Below are 20,563 nucleotides of genomic sequence, written 5' to 3' on the forward strand. Positions count from 1 at the left end.
CAGCAATTTATGTACTCAGTTGTTTAGGTACGTTTCAAAAAAAGGTAATCTGTTATTCTTTTCAACCAACTATTCCTGTAGTTACCTTTTCACCATAAGAAAAAAAAAAAGAAAAAGTGCCACGAATTTCGCATCATTATTTTTTTGGCAGGCAGACACCTAGCTACGTGCTACGGTTATATCACTGCACACGTGTACGGTAGCTCAGAAGGAACAGTATTCACTTTGTGGAAATATTCACATTATTTTGAATTTGTGGGAGGAAATAATAGCAAGAACATTACAGTAACATGTAAGTTGTGCCCAGGTAACAAGAGCCTGTTGCCCTGTTAAAAGCCTGTATGTAGTTTATAACTTGTATGTGAGCATATGTTTGAGAAGTCACTTTAGTCCAATAAAGAGTGTAAATGGGACATTGTGTGTGTGATTCCTGCTGTTAGTGTAAAGATTGACAAAAGCCTCCAGAAGCATGGCAGACGTTATACAACTGTTCTCAGAGGCTGAGTCATACTCACAGTGATGAGTCAACATGACAAAAATCCCAAGAAACTTAATGAAAGCAAAGCCTGTGAAGATTCTCAGTTATTCAGGTGTAGATAAGTTGGATATATCATAAGAAACTGGAGGTATTTTAGATTCATGAAGATGTTTCACCTGTTATCTAAAAGGTCTCCCCAGAAGTGAAGAAAGGCAAAAACATCTTCAACAATCTGAAACAAGAAAAGGTTGCTCGTGACTCATATGTCATGACAGTGATATTTCACCCTGGCTGACTAACCAACACTTGGAGCTTGCTGCTATTGTGGCAAAAAAAAAAATCTGTTCAATTCACGCAGTAAACAGATGCATCAACATCTCGTATTTCCTACGCCACAAAACGTTCCTTTTTCTGAAGGAGATCTGAAGAATCGACACATCATCTTCTCTTATTCTCCTCCTCCTCTCCACCCCTCAGTGGTAGAACTACTCCCTCTCTGCCTTCATAAATCACTTAGTATTTACTTAATATATATATTAATTCTCCATTTCTTTCTCTCTTAGGAGGAAACAGGAAATCCCCCCCAAAATGCTATTAGAATGAAAGAAAACGAACTCATGAGGGATTCAAATGAATCTCTTTCCCTCTCATTGCTTTCCTAGTGGGGAAAAAAAGAAGGCGCAGGAGAAGAAGTGGAGGTTGGTTAATTAAAGTTAGAATGAGTGGTCTGGTGGGTTTGGGTTATTACGAGCTGGGATGAGGTTTGGAGCTGGATGAAAGCTGCCGGGGCTCTCGTCTCTAGCTTTGGCAAAATGGCAGGATGGATTAGCAGAGTTGTTGTGCTGAAGCTCCCACATTCTGGCAGCACATACTGTGACTGTGCTGCTGCAGGATGGAAGAGAGGGAGAATGTGGAGCCTGGGAATGAGGAGAAGGATGATGCAGCTGTGAGGTTGAGCCAGGATTGCCTGGGAGGGGGTTAAATAGGGCCATTATTACTTTTCCTGTGGGGTCTATCCACAGGGGTCATAAATTATGCTGTCTACACGCTGAATGCTACAAAATAACATCAAGATGATATGAGAATATGATATTAGATTATATGACACAGATAAATCTTTGTTAAATTTATTTAGGAAATCATAAAAACATATGGATGAAAAATAGGGTGATCAAGAAAGTACATTTGTAGTTTCACAATGACTCAAGTGTACCACCATCAGTATTTTCCCAGCCAGCATGTCCATGTGGGTTAAATTTGGGCTGCAAATATGGGTCCCAAGTGGGTTTGTCCGCAGTTTCCTTGTTGGCCCCACTTGTGTTTGCCCATATGGGCTTCAAGTGGGTTCTGACTGGGTTTCAGGTGGGGCCCGACTGGGTGAGTCCCATGTAAGCCCCGTATGTTTGCCCATATGGGGTTGAAATGGGATCAGAATGGAGGTTAAATTTAAGAATTACTCTCAAAAATCCTCTACTCAAGGTTTTTTAAGACTCGGGGAGATTGTGCTAATTTGACTGAGAGGACAAGCTGCTGCTCTGCATGCTACATATATCCCACTTTAGGTAATTAGAATGAATGATGTGTGTTTTGTCAATACTATAAAACAGACATCTCCATTGGTGTTTCTGAACGGCAAAAAAACAGCTGATGAAATTTGAAACATCAAAATGATACAAAATGTTTCCCTCTCTAAACACACCATCTTTGGCAGAGTGACACACACTAGCTTGGGATCCATGTTCACCAGATCACAGCCAACAGTTTCATGTAGTACTCTGCCTTCAACATCAATTTCATGTTAATGGACTACTGCTGATAAAATCTCAAAATGAGATGCCTGCTGAAAGCTTCGACTTGTCTTTGATTTTATGAGAGCGGTTGGACACATGGACATCGTGGTGATGGGACGTTTCATATTTTAATGGGGGTCATTGTTGCAATGGGCTTTGGATCAAAGTGATGCTACATTGGAACATCAAAGCATAAAAACATGAATCTGTATTAAAACTGGGTTTGGTGATAGCTGCTGTAGAAGAATTGAAGAGTACGTCCCTCTTTGGCTACACTTGTCAAATTCATTTACAGTTTACAATGAATCCAAAATATAATATAATGTTTTGTGACTGCTGCTCAGACAAAACAAGCAATTTGAAGATATCACCTTGGGATCTGGAATGTTTTGACATTCATAGATTAAATGATTTATAAATTATTCATGACAAGAATTAGCCCAATCTTTATTAACACCCTGCACAAGCTATGTATGCTCATGTGTAGTGTACAAACATGGCTAGGGTGTGTATATGAAGGTGTACTTTATGTCACTATTTATTTACTTGAAGTTGCTATAATAATGTCCTGTTTATATGACTTACTTTATTTATTGTCATCATTTCATTTTATGCATCTTGTAATCACGTAATGCAAGCTACATAGTGATGACAGCATTTTTTTGTCCACATAAGTAATGTGATCAGGTGTCAATTCATTAATAAAGCAATTAATTAAAGTAAATCAATAACAATATTTACAGTACAGATTTAAATTCTAACGGTATACTGTAGTCATTCTAAATTCATAGAAAATCCATAGAAAATAAATCAATAAATGATGATAATAATAATAATGAAAAAGGTTTTGTTTCTGGCTGCTGTAGACAAATTAAAATTCATCTTATTTTGGCAGGACACTGACTTTGAAAGAAGTTTGAAGATAGACAAAAGAAATATACGAAAGTGGAAAAGTCTACCCATAAACTAATGTGAATGAAGGAGAAACGGATGGAGGTGAACAGCTGAGAGGAGTGGTTCCTCAGGAAGCCTCTGCAGTGACAGGTACAACTAATGGACGTGCTCTTCCATTAATGCAGCCTGTGTGTGTGTGTGTGTGTGATAGATGAATAGAGCTGAAACAAGGCCATTACATGCATGAGGGCATGCACCCAAAGGTATAGCATGTGCATGTGTGTGTGTGTGTGTGTGTGTGTGTGAGCTTGCCTCTCTGTATTTCAAGCATGTGTAAGCATATATAAGCAAATCTGGTATTGTATATTCATTGTGCTGAGCTTAACAATCGAATATAAAAAGAAAACTGGATTTGTTAACAGTTTTAAAATAAAAAGCTGCTGTGAAGGTCAGTGTGTAGATGTGTCACTAATGCTGTCTTCCTTTGAAGGTTCAATTCCCAACTGGGGACAGTCACTAAAAATAAACAGCATGCTCTCTAAGTACAGCATGGGGTCATACGTGGGTAAAAGCCAGTAAATGGTAGATGGGTTGTTCAAGGTTCAATGAAATAAAAGTGCCTTTTTGTTTTTTCACAGGCTGTGACCTTCAGTTCCTGGCTATCCATTATGTGCAAACTGCATGTCAAAAATACATCTATCTATATATCATAATTCCACCCTGTTTTCTTCCTGTAAAGGCTCAAAATGATCAATGACATGTTGTATATGCGCTTGTGGAGGTGCAAATAAAAACTGTATAGTTCATACAATGTGGTCATAAATGTATCTACCAAACAATCCCATCATTTAAAGCTGCACCCGGTCCACTTTAGTCCAAACTGAAATATCTCAACAGCTAATTAATTTCATCCAGATATTCATACTTCCCAGATGTTTTACCCTGACGATCATTGGACTTTTCTTTTCTAGCCACCAGCAGGTTAATATTTGTGGTTTTCAGTGAAATGTAATACAAATGGATTCACAGTCTTGTCAACAAATGACCTGAGAAGACCTAAAGCAACAATGTGTTAATCTTCTTCATCCTCTCTGTGGCTATCAGCATCAAGCCCACTGGTTCCTACCGAGGACATAACTATATGTATTTATGTGTTATGTGTTAATGAAGGAACATGTCACGCAGGGCAGCTGTGTGGCTCACTGATGTGGTTTTAATAGTTTCAATGGAGCTCTATGGCACAGAGGAATAATATATATCAGATTATAGATAGACGAGCAATACTTGTTAATACACGGTCGCCCATAAAGTTGGAATAATTAGTTTTCAGACACATTCATCTTTTTATTTTCTATTTATACACATCAGTAATCACCTTTGACCAGGTATAATGAGATTGATCAATACAATTTTGAGTATATATACACTTTATCTATCAAGAATAAATCACATTGTCACAATCATTTCATGGAAAGAGGTAAAAAATATTTTATTCCAACTTTATGGGCGACCGTGTAGATCTGTTGGGGACTGCACATGAGATTCTTTAACGTACAACGCCAATTTTAGCTATTTTACTGAACCTGTGTTTATTTAATTGAAGAGTGATTGGGCAAAATAGAGAGGCAAGAGATGTGACATTTGACAGTAGATACTGAGCAAAGAGAGGAGGAAGATATCTGTATTACCTTCATATAGGACAAGAGACTTAGATATCATTAGATAAGAAGACTTCAGCCTTTTGTGCACATTTTCACTCAGCCACTGTGCTGCAGGAGCACTGAACTGTTACTTATTTACTATTCGCATCAATTCATGATTCCCTTTAATGCACTGCTACTTTTGTATTTATTTGAATTTATATGTTATTGATTGAACTTGCTTGTTTGCACCAGAGGGGGCAGTAGTCCAATTTCGTTGTACTATTGTACTGGTATGATTGTGCAATGACAATAAAGATTTATCTTATCTTATCTTATCTTATCTTATCACTCACACACACATGCAACTTCTTCATAGACCAATTCATGTATTGTTTGATGATTGATTTAATTGAATGATTGTTGTTCATTTGTGTATTCATTAGACAGGGAACCTGGTGGTTTACCTGTGAACATACAAAATATATTTAAAAGTGTATGTGAAGCTAATGTGAAGCTTTAGCCATTCAAATGTCACAGTCACAGAGCGTGTGGACCAATAGGCAGAGACTGAAGGGAAGAACAGGGCTGAAAAAAGATCTTTATTCTGGGATATGGATGCAAAACCAAAAACTAGCTTAGCAAAACAAGGCATGACTGAACTAAACAGAACCAACTTGGCATAACAGGACAGACCAGGCTGAACAGAACAGAACAGTCGACTCTACAAAGACTGAACTGAGAACTGGACTGAAATACCAACGAACCAGCTGATGAAAATGCAGTGCAGGTGTGAGGTCGAGCACATGAACACAGGAGTGAGGGAGCACACAAGAGAAACACAGAACAAACCAAAACCCAGAAAACACAACACCTCTCAAAAACAACCCAGCATAAATCAAACTGTCCCAGAATAACATCACAAGCTAACTAAGAATTCCAGAAAGTCCTTCAAAGAAAAGTCTACATAAATGAGCAAAAAACCAAATGACCCAAGGGACTAGGCAACATAGGCGTAGAACCAAAACCACAAAACACAAAGGGCCTGATTTACTAAGATCCCAAATAGTGGGTACTAAATTGCGTGCACGGTGCAATAGATTGCGCGTTTCGTTTGCGTGTGTTTTGCGGGTGATCTACTAAGAATAACTGCGTAAATGAAAACAGGTGCAACAGGTGCAGACAGCAGTATTTAAATGAGGGTTTTGTGTCTTTATGGAGAGTTTGGACGAGCAGAAAGCTGCAAGCACAAAATGAGATGTGATCAGGTTCTAGTGGAAGAGGTTAACTAATATATTGAGTTATAACAAAAACTAATATTACCAGAGAAACCGACAGCTTAAAATTTTTTTGCGGGTGATGTCAAGTTTGCACACGTTTCTACACACGCAAACCTTTAGTAAATCAGGCCCAAAGAGTTCCAAAACAATGAGTCCAGGAAACAGTGTCAACAACCTAGTCTCTCATCAAAATGCGTAATAGCTGATTTCACAATAATAGCCCTAAAATTGCGAGATTCCTTTTTTTTTGCTATTGGCCTACATTTATGTCATGTGACTGTCAAGCTGTAAACAATAAAAGGCTGCCAATCTTTTTATTCTCAGTGGAACATGCATTTCTCAACACCTGTCTTCAGAAATGTTTCGGATAACTCAACAATACGATGAGTTAATGTTATGACTAGAAACAGTACTGTTCTTTACATCAGATCAGTTAGCTGCTCATCTCCTGCCATTGTTAACATATCATGTTTTTGTGTTGATGAATGTCAAAGATATCATTGAAAGAAAATCTTAACATGGTGACAGTGAGTGAAACAATTCCATGATACCATAAGGTGTTATCGTGTTTGCACAGTAGGGTTGGGCGATGTTCAGGAAATGGACGATCAATGATGTTCAAAGCAAAACATCGTGATGTCCATCGGCGATGGCTGTCAGGCATCGCCGATGGACGATGGCATCGTCAATCGGACCAACCCTATTGCAGTGTTTGAAAATCATTAGTAGCCCATTGATATTAACGATTGTGTGAAATTGTTGCAGCCGTGCTCATAACTCTGCAGCAGGGGAAACACTGCTCAGTATTTTAGTTTATAGACCTCCCAGGTATAACAATTCTCTGATAGACTTTTCTCAACTTGTACTGTTATATCCAAGCATCACAGTGTAGTTATTCCCAGAGATTTTAACCTTCATGTATGTTGTCTATTATACACTGAGTCCCGTGAGTTCCTAGATCCAACTGAATTATTTAATCTCATACAGTCAGACAAAGGAGCTTCACATTCCAAAGGCCCTATCCTAGACTTACAGTAATTCTCTGATTTCCATCCAGAAAATGTTGAATTGGTGAATGTCTTTGTTCCAGACCATAACGCTTTTTATTTGCAAAGCTCCTTTATCTCCCTCTCAATAAAAACTTGGCCCTGCGACACGGCCTCATTTTTACCACTGACTCTGCAGACAAATTTAATGAGGCCTTTTCTTATCTGTCTATTCCCATTCCGACTAATCTTCCATTAAACCATGATGAATCTGTATTCAGCGGCCACGGCCTCCTTGGTCATTTTGGCCAGATGGCAAAAGTCAAACCCTCTCACTTGGCTAAATGAACACGCTTCATTGATTATTAAAAGTTCTATGACCACTTGTAGTTTTATTAATTGCTTTACACATATCATTATTCAACTACTGTTTAAGAGAGCTAGTCCAGAACCTCTTTCACTTATCCAATCAACATTACTGTTCTTATGAAGGCCTTCAGAAAATAATTTGAATCTATTACATTTCTTCCATGAATAATAGTAACATTTCTAATGGTTTTCAGTCAGGTTTTAGAGTTTGCTGTAGTATGGAGACCGATATGTTAAGGTCGCCGATGACCATCCTCTGACAGCTGACAGAGGTGATTGATTAGTACTTGTTCTTTCGTCATGTACTGTAGGAACTTGGGTAAATCTGTTGTAATTACTCATGTTCATCTGCAGTTTAGTTTTAATTTGCTGTTCCCCAAGGCTCCATTCTTACACCACTATTATTTCCTATATACAGTACCTGCTGCCTCTTAGTCAGGTAATACAGAACTATGATGCTTTTAATACTCTTACACAATGATAAGCAGCTACATGTTGTACTTAAATCCAATCATTCCATTATTCTAGTTACCTGCCTGATTAACTGATATTTAGCCCTGGATGTCTCAATCATAACATGTAATGATAATCAGTGTTACACCCAACAGTCTTGTGCTGACTCCGAGGAGAAACAGGTTGTCTATATATTATTTTGAGGCAGTTATTATTACATGGTGTTATGATGGTCAAGACTCATATCATTTTATTTGTTGATATATTATTTTTTACACATTGCTGGTGTTGCTGAGGAGTAACGCAAAAGTAATGTAACCAGTAACTGATTATTTTCCACAGGGAGTTATTAATTAAAGTACTTTTTTTGAAAGTAACAAGTAATGTGTAATATTTTAAATTTTTTGAGTAACGACCACAACACTGATAATAATAACTCAAATCGTTGATTTTATTCTGAAAGGTGCACCAGGCCTTTTCACAGGAAGTTGAATTGCTTGAAAAAATATTAAGCCCTAACAGCTCGTATTATTTGGTAATAATTTGATGAAGGTCTAGTACAGAGTTAAGTATTGTAGGTGCAACAGCTTAAACCGCTATCAGAAATATTCCATTTTTATATTAATTAAAAGAATTAAACTGGCATTCAATTCACCTCAGTGCACCACCCGGAGGTAACAGCCAATGAATTCATTTAGTCTCATCAAATATACTCAATTATCAATTTAGAATTTAAATGAATACCTAAAACTAAAATGATCATATTAACAGCTAAAGTTTGAAGGTTTTTGGAGTTCTGAACAGTAGAGGTTGGCAGCCTTCACTCTTGTGCTACTTTAAATAGACCAGCATGTATACTCAAAAGTGTTTATTTAAAAGATAATAAAGTAGAACACTGTGATCTAGCTAAACGTACTTAACTAAAGAACAAAAGGGAGTGTGTGTGCATGTGTATGTGAGGGAGAGAGTTTGTGAGTGCGTTCATGTTGGATGCGCGACAGCAAAAATGTGTGTACGTTCCTTTGTTGTGCAGCTGTATGTTCCACGTGCAAAGCATCAACACACGTGTAAGACAAAAAACTACGGGAAGCAAAAAGGTCAGAGTTTCCTCTCCATGTGTGTGGCTACTTTTCGAGCCAATTCAAAATATAATGTACGTCATCTGTGTTGGATAAGAGAGCCAAATCAGGAAAGAATTACATTTGCAAGACATAACAGACTCCCACTAAAAAGACTGAGGCTGTCCCTACTGTTTAATCCCAGGAACATTGCACACTTGTATTTAGTATCAGGAATTTATGTATATCGTAGATTTATATAATTGTAGATTATTTTACACAGAGATTGTTTATTGTATACAGTATTTTATTTTATATTTATCACTTTTATCATTACATGGCTACTGTTGTGTCTGTTTTTGAATTTCTCCCTGGGGTGATCAATAAACACACCTTCTCTTACCTTACTGCATGTAACTCCAGTTCTATGAGTATGTGTGTGAAGCATGATCAACATCAATTAAGCAGTGTGGTTACTTAATGACCCAACAATAATAAAGCTCAACAAACCAGATAGACCTCATCAGTCATTAACTACTTTTCCACTCTTTGCTTTTCCAACTAAACAGAGACGTCTTAAAGAAGGACTTTGGTGCGTCTGCTCCCAGCACACTATGATGGAGGTCAAAGAGCCATCAGAGGGGAAGAATAGAGTGTTTAGAGAGACAAAGAGAGCGTGAGTCTCCGTAAACTCAAGTGTCAGTTATACTTTAGGCTGGATTGAGTGTGTGTGTGTTTGTGTGTGTTTGTGTGTGTGTGTGTGTGTGTGTGTGTGTGTGTGTGTGTGTGTGCACACCCATGTGTCGGGTATATGTAGAGGACATTGTAAAACATTTAATACATTGATGGGAAACCTAATACATTGTTCTCTAAATGTTGCATATTTTGGCTTAGTATATGGTTCAAACAATGACTGCGAATTATGAAGAAATATCAGTTCTGCCTATTGTCCATTTTGGATAGCTATCCCAGAAGAAAATGTACTCTCCTCTCTCCACCTGCTAACCGCACCAGATTTCTGGCCATTGAATAGAGTGACAGCTTTCGCCCAGTCAGCATGTCCATTAGGGCCCCACATGAGTTAAATGCAGACTATGGCATGGGCTTGAACTGGGAACATTTTGTGGGTCCCACATGGTTTCAGTAACATGGGCCCCACACGTGAAGCCCATGTGGGCTGACTGTATGAGCCCCATAAGGGATGTAAGTGGGCTAAGTGGGCATAAACAGGGAAATTATATGGACCCCATATTGTTTCAGAAACATGGGCACCATGTGTAGCCCATGTGGGCTGGCTAAACGGGCCCCATTTAAGGTCCATTCTGTTCCCACTTAGACCCCATATGGACAAACATACCCACCTGAAACCCAGTCAGAACCTACTTGAAGCCCATATGGGCAAACACAGGTTGGGCCACCATGGAAACTGCGGAAAAACCCACTTGGGTCCCATATTTGCAGCCCATATTGAACTCTTATTGGGCCCACATGGACATGCTTGATTTTTTTTACACACTATAATGTAGCTGTATGCCAATATGAGGACATTTCAAGTGTTTAATGTACAGTATGTTTTACTATATTTCTATTGCCACTGCTTATTAAGAAGCCTCTACTTATTGGTGCCCACAAGAGGAGTTATAATTGTTGACTAACACATTAAGAAACACTATATTCTTACAATTACATTTTAGTGCATCATAAACCACTTTAATGTTTATGATATACAGCTTATGAATACAAAAAGGGAGCTTAAAATGAAGTGTTGCTGAAAAAAGTTAATGTGACAATATATTGTCATAATGCCATCATTTATTAGCATACAAATCTCAATGTCACACTTTTTCATTTAAGTCCCAATGTCACAATATTACAAATTAAATTAGCATATAAACTCCCTCTGTCATACATTTGCATTAAACATTATGTTGCCCACACATGGTCATAGAACTACACATTTGTATTCAACTGCTTAATCCGGACACTATACATATATATTACCATAAACTATATTTGCAAGAATGCCACGTGCATGAAATTCCTGTTGTCACCCCAGATTTGCATTTACATTATCAATTTGCAGCAGTGACATAGAGCATTTTATGCAAATATATTTTCTGACACAGGGTGTGTTATGCATTTTGCCAATGTATAGACAAACGTATAGGGACTATTTATGCAAAAGTGAGGTGAATGGCCTTTGACAGAAACCACTATTCACTACTATAGTAACAGTACAGTCCATAACTAGTTGTTATTATCTTAATAGTAGAATGGGAAACTAATCTTTGCGACTGTCTGATTCATTTTTCCTGTTGAGATTTTAAATGTACTTCTGGAGACCCACTAACAACCTGACTGAAGGCTCTCAGAAGTATCTGCAGAGTAAAATCTGACCTTTGAGTGCAGTGGAGAGGTGTACAAAATGAATTGGCTGAAGCAGTTGTAGCATTTGTTACATGACTTAATGCCTCGGGTTTGAGCAAAAATTTGCCCAAAAGCAGCCTTCGTGGCACCATTCGAGACTGACCAAGTTTGAAAATGAGTGCTGAAGGGAAATGTTTATGACATAAAGTCATTTAACAGGCTGTTAAATTCTACTTTAGGAGAATGAGTAGTAGTGTTGCAGTCAGAGACGTAGGGTTAGGGTGGAAACAGACCTGAGGGCAGTGGTGTAGTGGTGAATGGCCTCTTGGTGTCGACCGCTGTCTTTCAGGAAGTTGGCGTAGTTGTAGTGGACTTTGGCATTGTGAGGAAGAGTCTGGATACCAGAGCTGAAACAAGGAAGAGGAGGAGGGAGAGGAAGAGGAGGAGGAGGAGGAGGAGGAGGAGGAGGAGGCACAAGGTCAGTTTGAAGAAGGAAATGAGGAGTGGATGTGACAGCGAGTTCACTGAGAGAACGAAACACTTCTCAAGGAAAGGAAGGACTTTACCACAGCTCTGAAAATTCACGCATTAACCTATACGCAACACACACACACGCGCGCACGCGCGCACGCACGCACGCACGCACGCACACACACACACACGACTTTGAAACTAATATCTATTACTGGAAAGGGTTAAAATGAGGAATATCTTGACAACTGTCTTTTAATCCTGACTTGTTTTTTTCAAATTATCTTTAATTTGTTTCATCATTTGTTTTATTATCAAAACAACTGCACAGTGCATTAATAGTGTACAGTAAGCTTGTATTTAAATGATTACAATTATTAAAATATATTTGGAGTTAATAGGATCTGAATTACAGGCTTCCTGTGATGATTTTCTTGATTTTTAAAAATTATTATTATTATTTTATTAATGGATACATTTGTAGAATTGAAGAATGCATAAAGCATCAAGAATAATGTCACGGTGAATTCAAAACATCTGTGTGTACCAGCAGAGTGTAAAAAATCATTTGTGATATTTGAGCAATTTAAAAAAACTTGAATGACATTTCCACTTGTCACTTAAAATGTGCATGAAAACTAGTGAAACCATATATTGTGCTTCACTCCTATTACTGACCAAGTAATAGGAGTTTTACTATAAAGTGTTACATAATTCAGGCCAGTATTATACTTGCAGGTTGGTTCGAGCCTGTTGAAGGAAACATCTCCATGCTGCCATTGAGCTACAAGTAGCATTAGAGGTTTTAGTAGCTTTAATATGCATGTACCTACACTTACTGCACAATGATTTCATAGGGAAATGTGTAATGTGATGGTGAGGTTTTGTTGAGTGTGCCTACGTAGATCTTTTTGGATATTCACACAAACGCACCGGAAGAGGGCCTCCCTGGAGAGCCAGACGTGGTTCTGCTGGACGGTCTTCCAGGAGAAGAGCAGGAGCAGCAGCAGCATGGAGACACTGAGGACTGTGGTGCCCCAGCGGCCCACCACCGAACACAGCCGACCCACACCGTGAGCCACCAGGATACAGTAACCCATACTACAGGAGGAGAGGGGGAGGAGAGGAAGAAATGGGAGAGAAGGAGATAAAGTAAAGATGTTATTCATGTTCTGTGAGCTCCTCCTGGTTTATATCTTCATAGCTTTCATCAATCAACCTGCATGACTTAGTGAACCTTTAACCTAAATCACTTCAGGCCCCTTGGATGTTCGTATTTTCACCATGAACAGCTGATGTGGCTTCACATAAAAACACAACACCTCAAACATTTCCCATAAATCCTCTGACTCGGATTACATGGTAAAAAAAATCTGAATGTAAATGTCGTCTGTGTTTGCAGTCTTTGTCTCACACACACACACACACACACACACACACACACACACACACACACACACACACACACACACACACACACACACACACACACACACACACACACACACACACACAGCTTAAGGAAAGCAGGCGAGCAGCAGACTTGGAGAGACACAGAGAAACAATATCAAGAAGGGCTTAGACTTGCCTGACTTGCAATGCGTCGCAATAAGGCCAAAAAAGTATGAGCAGAGTTTAGAGAGGAGAACAATCCCAAGAGGGACAGACAGAGTCATGAGGAGGGAGACAGACAGGAGAGTGGAACAACAAGGGGTGGATATAAGTCTGCTGGTTTAAGTGTACTTTATCATTTATTGGTAAAAGCAATAGTAATGTTCCTTAGAAGAGCTTAGAAAAACTGTGAAGACCAAGCAAGGCTGTGTTACATGTGTGTGTATGACATGGCTTTACTCAACATGTGTTCAACAGCACTGGACCCATTCATATCAGACAGTGTGTTACAGTTGTCATTATTACTTTACATACACTTGGATAGAGCCCGACTGATATATCAGTCAGCCGATACTGGACTATCACAAATATATCGGTATCTGCATATGTTGTCTGACATGCACCGAAGTTATATAGGCAAAGTTTTATGTATATTTGATCCTTTTTCTTGATTCAAGTTTCATTCATGTGTTTGATAACCACATTGCAAAAAATATGCATTTTATGTATATTTTAGATTATCAGCCGGTATATTGATATCAGAATTTTTTTACTCCCTAATATTGGTATCAGCATGAGCCCCAAAAATCCAGTATCCATCGGGCTCTACACTTGCATACACTTTTTGGCCACTTGAGGGCAGCAAAAACAAGTAGTGAACAAAAAAATGTCATTTTATCATCTTTTAAGTTGATGCGTTGGAACTTATTTCCACATCCAGTAGTTAGGGAGCAACATTATCATTCATTTAAAGACATGTAAGTCCAATATTCACTCTCTTTTAGCTCTGTGTTTGCTCTCTATCAACTCCTGAGCTAAATATCTGGCTCTTTAGTTGCTAAATGCTCCACTATGTCTCCAGCTAACTGTGTCTGTTTGTTGTTTGGTGCTGAGCAGGTAGTGTACAGGGTTTTTTTGGTTGTTTTTTTTACAGCTTTTTCTCTAAAATGACGCTATCAGAGCTCTGAGAGTGAACCAGAACAGTAAAGTTTCAGCCAGACAGCTAAACAATGAGCTGAAACTCACTATAAAGCTCTGTAAAGCTGAGAGCAGCTGTAGAGTCACTGATAATTCTCTGTAGGTTCATCACTATGAGACACATCTCACATTACACACTGACATTTGACTGTTAATATAAATATATTGATGATAGTCCCTTTATTTCAGTATTTTTTATCTACGGTGGCCGACCGGGGCCAACCGCTTCATTTTGGGGGAGAACAGCTGCAAGTACAGAAACGATGCAAACTCCAAAACACAAACAAAAGTCAAAACAAATACAACTACAAAATCGCGCTGCAAATAAAAAACATGCCTCTAGAAACAAAAACAAATGCATAAACGTCAAACGCGCTGCAAATTTGGAAATGGTGCAAAGCGAGAAACGATGCAAATCAAGGAAACACCTGCATTCGGCCACCGTACTTAACAGGCGGACCGAAAAAAAGAAAAGAAACAATATTTATCTTATTCTTATTTTATTATTGATTTGAATCCCACAAGTAGAGTGTAAATACTAATAAATGAATTCTACTGTATTTATTTTGTCTACAATCTAGCCACTAGATACAGATGCTGATGGAACTACAACGCTACTTCAAGCTACTGAAAAAGAACTCAGACATTATGAAGTTCTGGACCTTCACTTGAGGACATTTTCACAAATTGGACTTCAGTGAATTTTAACCCCTGCTCTAGGAAATAAATTGAGGTGAACCTACTCAATTTCTTCTGTATATGAGCAGGACTGAATAAAATGAGAAAAATCAGCCAGTGGTAATACATGTTGAAAAGTGTTGAGGAATCGTTGTGATTTATAAGTCAGCTACTTTCACCACTATAATTATGAGAAGAACACATGGAATAAATAGTCATGCTATAATTGACTTAACGGATGTGTTTCTCTTTCTTGTTCAACCACATCATGTGTAAACATTATATGACAGTGAGGATGTCCCACCCTGCTCTCTATTTTATGTTTTTTATTGTTTCACGTTATTCATTCATGTGTTTTACTCTTAAATACTCACCTCCTTATCTCCTTTCAGATTCACTTCCTGCCATTATCTGCTTCCAGTCTGTGTGATTATCTATACTGCCCTGATTAGCTTCACCTGTCCCTCATTATCTTTCCTTCCCTCGTGTATTTAGTCTGTTAGCCTCTCTCTCAGGGCCAGTTTATCTTTGTACATAGTGTGAAGCATTCCAACCTTTTTCCTGGTGTTTTTGGCCTCTACTTTGTTTTCTTCTTGCTGAATTTATTCTTCTGCCTGACTCCCTGTGTACCCAACCTTTGCAAGTAAAGACTGTTTTTGATCCAGATTTCTGTGTGAGTCGAGTGATTGAATCTTTTTGCCAGTCATAACAAAAAATTTGAATTGCTGAATTTCTATGCCTGTGATACTTCAGCATGCGTATAAAAGCGCCTCGTTGTAAACAAGACTAAGAATGAGGAAAGAACACCAACAAAGCTGATGGCAAATCGAGAATAAAGGGAAAAGAGCAGCTACTTATACCTTCCAGCCCTCTCTCTCTGTTTCCACTCTTTCACCACATCTATCCCTATCCATCCCTAAATTGGCATGTAGACATTAACCAGCTTGGGCACCTTCCTCCCTCCCTCTGTTCTTGCCTTTGTGTCCTGTCAGCTGTGTCAGACAAACAGTGTGTGTAGCCATCGGTCATTCCCAGGTTGTGTTCTGCTAATGTTTGCTATCCAGATATCGATGTCTGACTGGCTCGTGACTGGTTTCTATTCAAGCCTACATGTTTAGAATTTTGATGTGATTACAGCATCTTACACATTTTTCTCTTTTAACCAAATGAGATGCGGTTTACAAGTTATTTTGGATCAGTTGGCAATCAGGCATTATATTGATTCTCTGAGTCACTATTAGAATCCAATGTACAGGTGCTACTGACAGTTCTGTATATCTGAACAAACTGCAGTCTACGCTCGAGATTATAATGATAGTGTATGCAATAGCTGCAAAACAGCTACACTGACAGCACTGATAGTACAGGTTATTTATGGGTGTGCATGTGTGTGTGCAGCGCGTGTGACGGTAAAACCTGACAGAGTGTGAATGAACATGGCAGAAAATGAGATTATCATACACAGTCTTGTGAAAAACATCCTAAACAGCTCGTAGACAAGTGCTCCCCCCTCCCACCCACAAACATTACCATGCTACACACACACACAAACACACACACAGAAGGCATGCACACTCACATTGGTATGCACACATGGAGGGTAAGATGAGAAGGTCTGGATGGAGACATATGGGAAGTAATTTGATTGAACATTTTGCATTCGGAATCAAATGATGTCTTTCATTAGTTACAGAAAAATGAACCATGAGAAGTAATCTGCTAGGTTCTTAATTGTTATTTCGTGCACCTGCTGGCCGCGTGGCATTCGTGTCAGCTGGAACGTGGGACTGAATGTTAAGGAACTTATTCTCAAAGGCATCTCCTTGATCTCCTGTTGGATTATAGCTCATTTGTGCATTCATCACCACATACCCAGGTCTCAATGCAATGACCCTGGTGCATATAATGTTATCATACTGGATAGCAAATGGGTTTTAGCAATGTGACCCCTGCCCAATGGGTCCTGACAACTGCTCGTGTGTATGATCAGGTTTAAGATATTTTTTTGTATGTGGGTTGGATTATATTTAAATGTAGCTTTCTTTTCTTTCTTTCTTTCTTTGATTCTGCCAGTCAGTGTTACAAGTAGATACACACTCACACACACTCCACAACAGGAAATGATACAGAACTTACCAATACGTTGCACTAGCCCGGTCAGCTAACACTCATCAATGAGTGAAATAAAGCAAAAACTTGTAAGAGATAAGTTTCTTAAAATCACCAATGATTCAGGGAAGGCCATCGCATTTTGGAAACAATCTGATCTTCCTGTGACAGCAGCCTTCTTCCACAATTTTTAACGTTCTATTTAGATTTGAACTGTTTGGACTTTTGTCAAGTTCAGTAAAGAGTTAACCAGCCAACTTAATCTGGCTAATATTGACAAAAAGGCAAAGTTGATCTACTAACCAGTAAGGCAAATGATTTATTAGTGATGATGATATAGTGTTACATGCTAGTAGTTGGGGGCAATGTGTGTAATCACAAAACTTTGGCTAACTGGCTTGTAGAAGTTGTATATGTTATGTGGTGGTGGGCCACTGTACCATACTGTGTGTTTGTCTGTTGCCGTCTGTATTAGGTTCTGTTGTATGTTAGAGGAAGCTTTGCCAAAACAAGCTTACACCTTTGTCTTTCTCTCTTGTTCTACATTATGAGGCAGGTTCTGGTCTGAAAGACATGGACAGGGGCTGGGTTAGGGTTAGGGTTAGGGTTAGGGTTTTAGGAATGTGCTAGAGTCAGGTTGTACAAAATATTCTCTTTCAGTAAAAAGTTTGGACAAGTATATGATGTGTTCTGCATTGTTTCATAAGAGAATACAATAAACCACACATACTCAATAGGTGGACTCTGGACTGGATCTGGACCTAATACCACTTTCATCTGGATTGGGAACAGAATTGAACCACATCCTGACCTGACACATCACTATCTCATCACCTAAGTTGTTACCATTCATGTTAGTTGTTATTGTGAAATGTAAGGTATGCGGTTGCTACGGTAAAATGGTTTGTTCGAAACTAGCCAATAAAAACTAGAAAGGTTGACAGTGAAAAACATGAATTTATGGATGACTGGACTGAGAATTATACGTTCATTTAGCTCAAGGAAAGTGCAAGACCTTCCTGAGAGGGAATGCAAAACGCCACTACAACACCAAACATACAAAACTATCTTTTTTAAACTAACTTTAACAACAGCGTCTTCGCCTGGCCATCACATCTTTTCATGCTCAAGTTTTTGGACATGGTTACACAATCATGGTCTAATGAAATTTGAGTTTTTGTATCGGAATATCATCATGTAATGCAACCTTACTCGACCTTTTATGCAGTTGAAATATATCAAATAGACCTCTGAGACTTGGATTTGAGTACCCCTGCTTATATTCAGACAGCAGTTGATTACATCCCTGGAATTCTTCCTTTTTGAAATCGATGATGAGTTGACGGTTGGACAGGAAAAATCCAGAGAATGAAATGGACTTCATATTTTAGCATTACACTGTTTTCAGAAAGGACTTTCATTGAAACACAAATGTAGAATCAATTGATGTCACTGGAAAGGGCTTCTGTCTATGTGTGTATTATACTGCTGTTTTCAGTATCGAGCGAGTTACTGCAGTGAGGAGGAGGAGTGTAATTTTGGTGAAGAACTGCGTCTGCCAGGTGTAAGAGTTTAAGAGTGGAGCTGGAATGAGGTGAGGGCTCAGGTTGACTTCAGGCATGTAATATAGATAAGTTATGGTTCGGGGGTTTGGCAATCAATGCACCCACCAGAGAATAGTCAGCAGAAGGGATCATGTGTGAAGGAAACTGACAAACAGTGTGTACGTGCGGTTGTATTATAAGAGTGACTGCATCTTATGTGACTGAGCAGCTTCTCTCCATTGAAGCCAAACAGCAGTCGATTGTAAAGTCGCTTTTCTGCCTCCAGTGAAACATTTCCTCTGTCCTGAATCGTGTTGTTTTTGCAGTTAAAAGATTTACTTTACAGCAGAGACTTTCCTCTTTAATCTACTGTGTCGGGGTTGATGAGCCGCAGCAGCAATGATGCTCACGCTCATATGTCACACGGTAAAATAACAGCAAAGTCTGGAGCCAATAACGCTGTGATATACACACATGCCCAAGCTGCACTGGTATAATCTGCTGCCTTTTGTACCAACTAATACATCAACTACAGTGCTGTGTGCTGTTTTTGAGTTGACCTTGTTGTTATGGGTCTGCAGTGGGTGTTATAAATGCCCCTGACTCACACCTCCCCTCACCCCACGGAGCTTGGAAACCCGTCTGAATGGAAATCACAACTAATCCTGATCTGATTCCATCACTGTAAGAGAAACTCCCCCGTCCACGTATGGAGGGAGGAGATGAACAGAATGTATATACAGAGGAAGGAGATGGTGGTAGAGGACAGTTAAAGGATGGGAGGAAAGGAAGCACAATTGGGGCAGAGGAAGAAATACTCTTCTTCGTGTCCACTTGTTGTTTTCCCAAACACAACATCTTTTGAGAAGTAGGTGTAGATTGTACAAGGAGTATATAATGAGAATCCTGTCTCAATTTAAGACCAAGGCAGACCTAGGCCCTAAATGAGCAAGAATACAGAGTATCTGTAAGTTTGGTACTTGAGGAAACTAGAGAATGAGATCTAGGCGGATCAAAAAAAATGATTTGGGAGGTTGGGCTCCTCCACAACACTTGCCTGATATCAGGCACAACTGTCAACTTGTTACACTCCATTTCCATCTTCAGTTTGACATTACCTTCACTTTAATAGATTTTCGTGCTGAGGGGGATTTGATCTGATCACCAAGTGGTGGCGTGGTGGAACATGTTTGGCTTTGGCTCGTCTGTTTTAAACATGACTGGTTCACAAACTTTCTCACATTACACCTAAAACAGTACATTGAAGTCTGTTTTTTTTTTAAAACATTAAAGGCAAGAAAAAAAGCAAAGCTGTAACAGAATCTTGATAAATATTTGATCAGCACTGCCTAGTTATACTCCTCCTTGGTTCCGGCGCACAGCTTGACAACAGCCTTAGTCTATCTGCTGTGCTCACTGGACTGGATTGCTTTTTCAACTGAGAAACCAACGTTTTTCATGATGTCAGAACAGAATCAGTCAACTCTGTGGATCGGTCTGGACCCAAGCAACCACAACACAGACCAACAGAGTGGGCAGCAGAGCAGAAAGAAGGAAACGGTTAAGTGGAAGGTATATTTTACTCAAGTTTGACGACTTTGTTCCTCTGATTACTTCTCTATTTTCATCACTGTAACTGCAATAAAACCTCCGCTAGTAAAAAGCCAATAAGAATTTATTGATAATTACTCGAAACTGTTGAATAGTCATATTTTCAACTGCTTTGTCTTCAGACTGCCATCCAACCTCTGCTACGTTTTAGTGGCTAAGAGCAATAAGTTATGAAAAAGATAAAACAAAGCATCTGGCTATAGGTAGTCAACTTATTTTAATTTTAATTTTTTTAAACTGAGCACA

At 38.9% G+C, this 20,563-nt stretch overlaps 1 protein-coding gene across 1 annotated transcript in view; it reads right to left on the bottom strand.

The window, feature by feature from the left end:
* Positions 1-20,563, bottom strand: part of tmtc1 (transmembrane O-mannosyltransferase targeting cadherins 1) — a 157,493-nt gene that overhangs the window by 26,675 nt on the left and 110,255 nt on the right. Inside the window, exons 9-10 of the mRNA XM_062443654.1 lie at positions 12,720-12,887; positions 11,609-11,722 (exon numbers count right to left, since the gene is read on the bottom strand). Of these exons, the coding sequence (XP_062299638.1) occupies positions 11,609-11,722; positions 12,720-12,887 (282 nt within the window). The remainder of the gene's footprint in view (positions 1-11,608; positions 11,723-12,719; positions 12,888-20,563) is intronic.

Source organism: Scomber scombrus, chromosome 22, assembly GCF_963691925.1.
Source record: "Scomber scombrus chromosome 22, fScoSco1.1, whole genome shotgun sequence".
Taxonomy (NCBI): domain Eukaryota; kingdom Metazoa; phylum Chordata; class Actinopteri; order Scombriformes; family Scombridae; genus Scomber; species Scomber scombrus.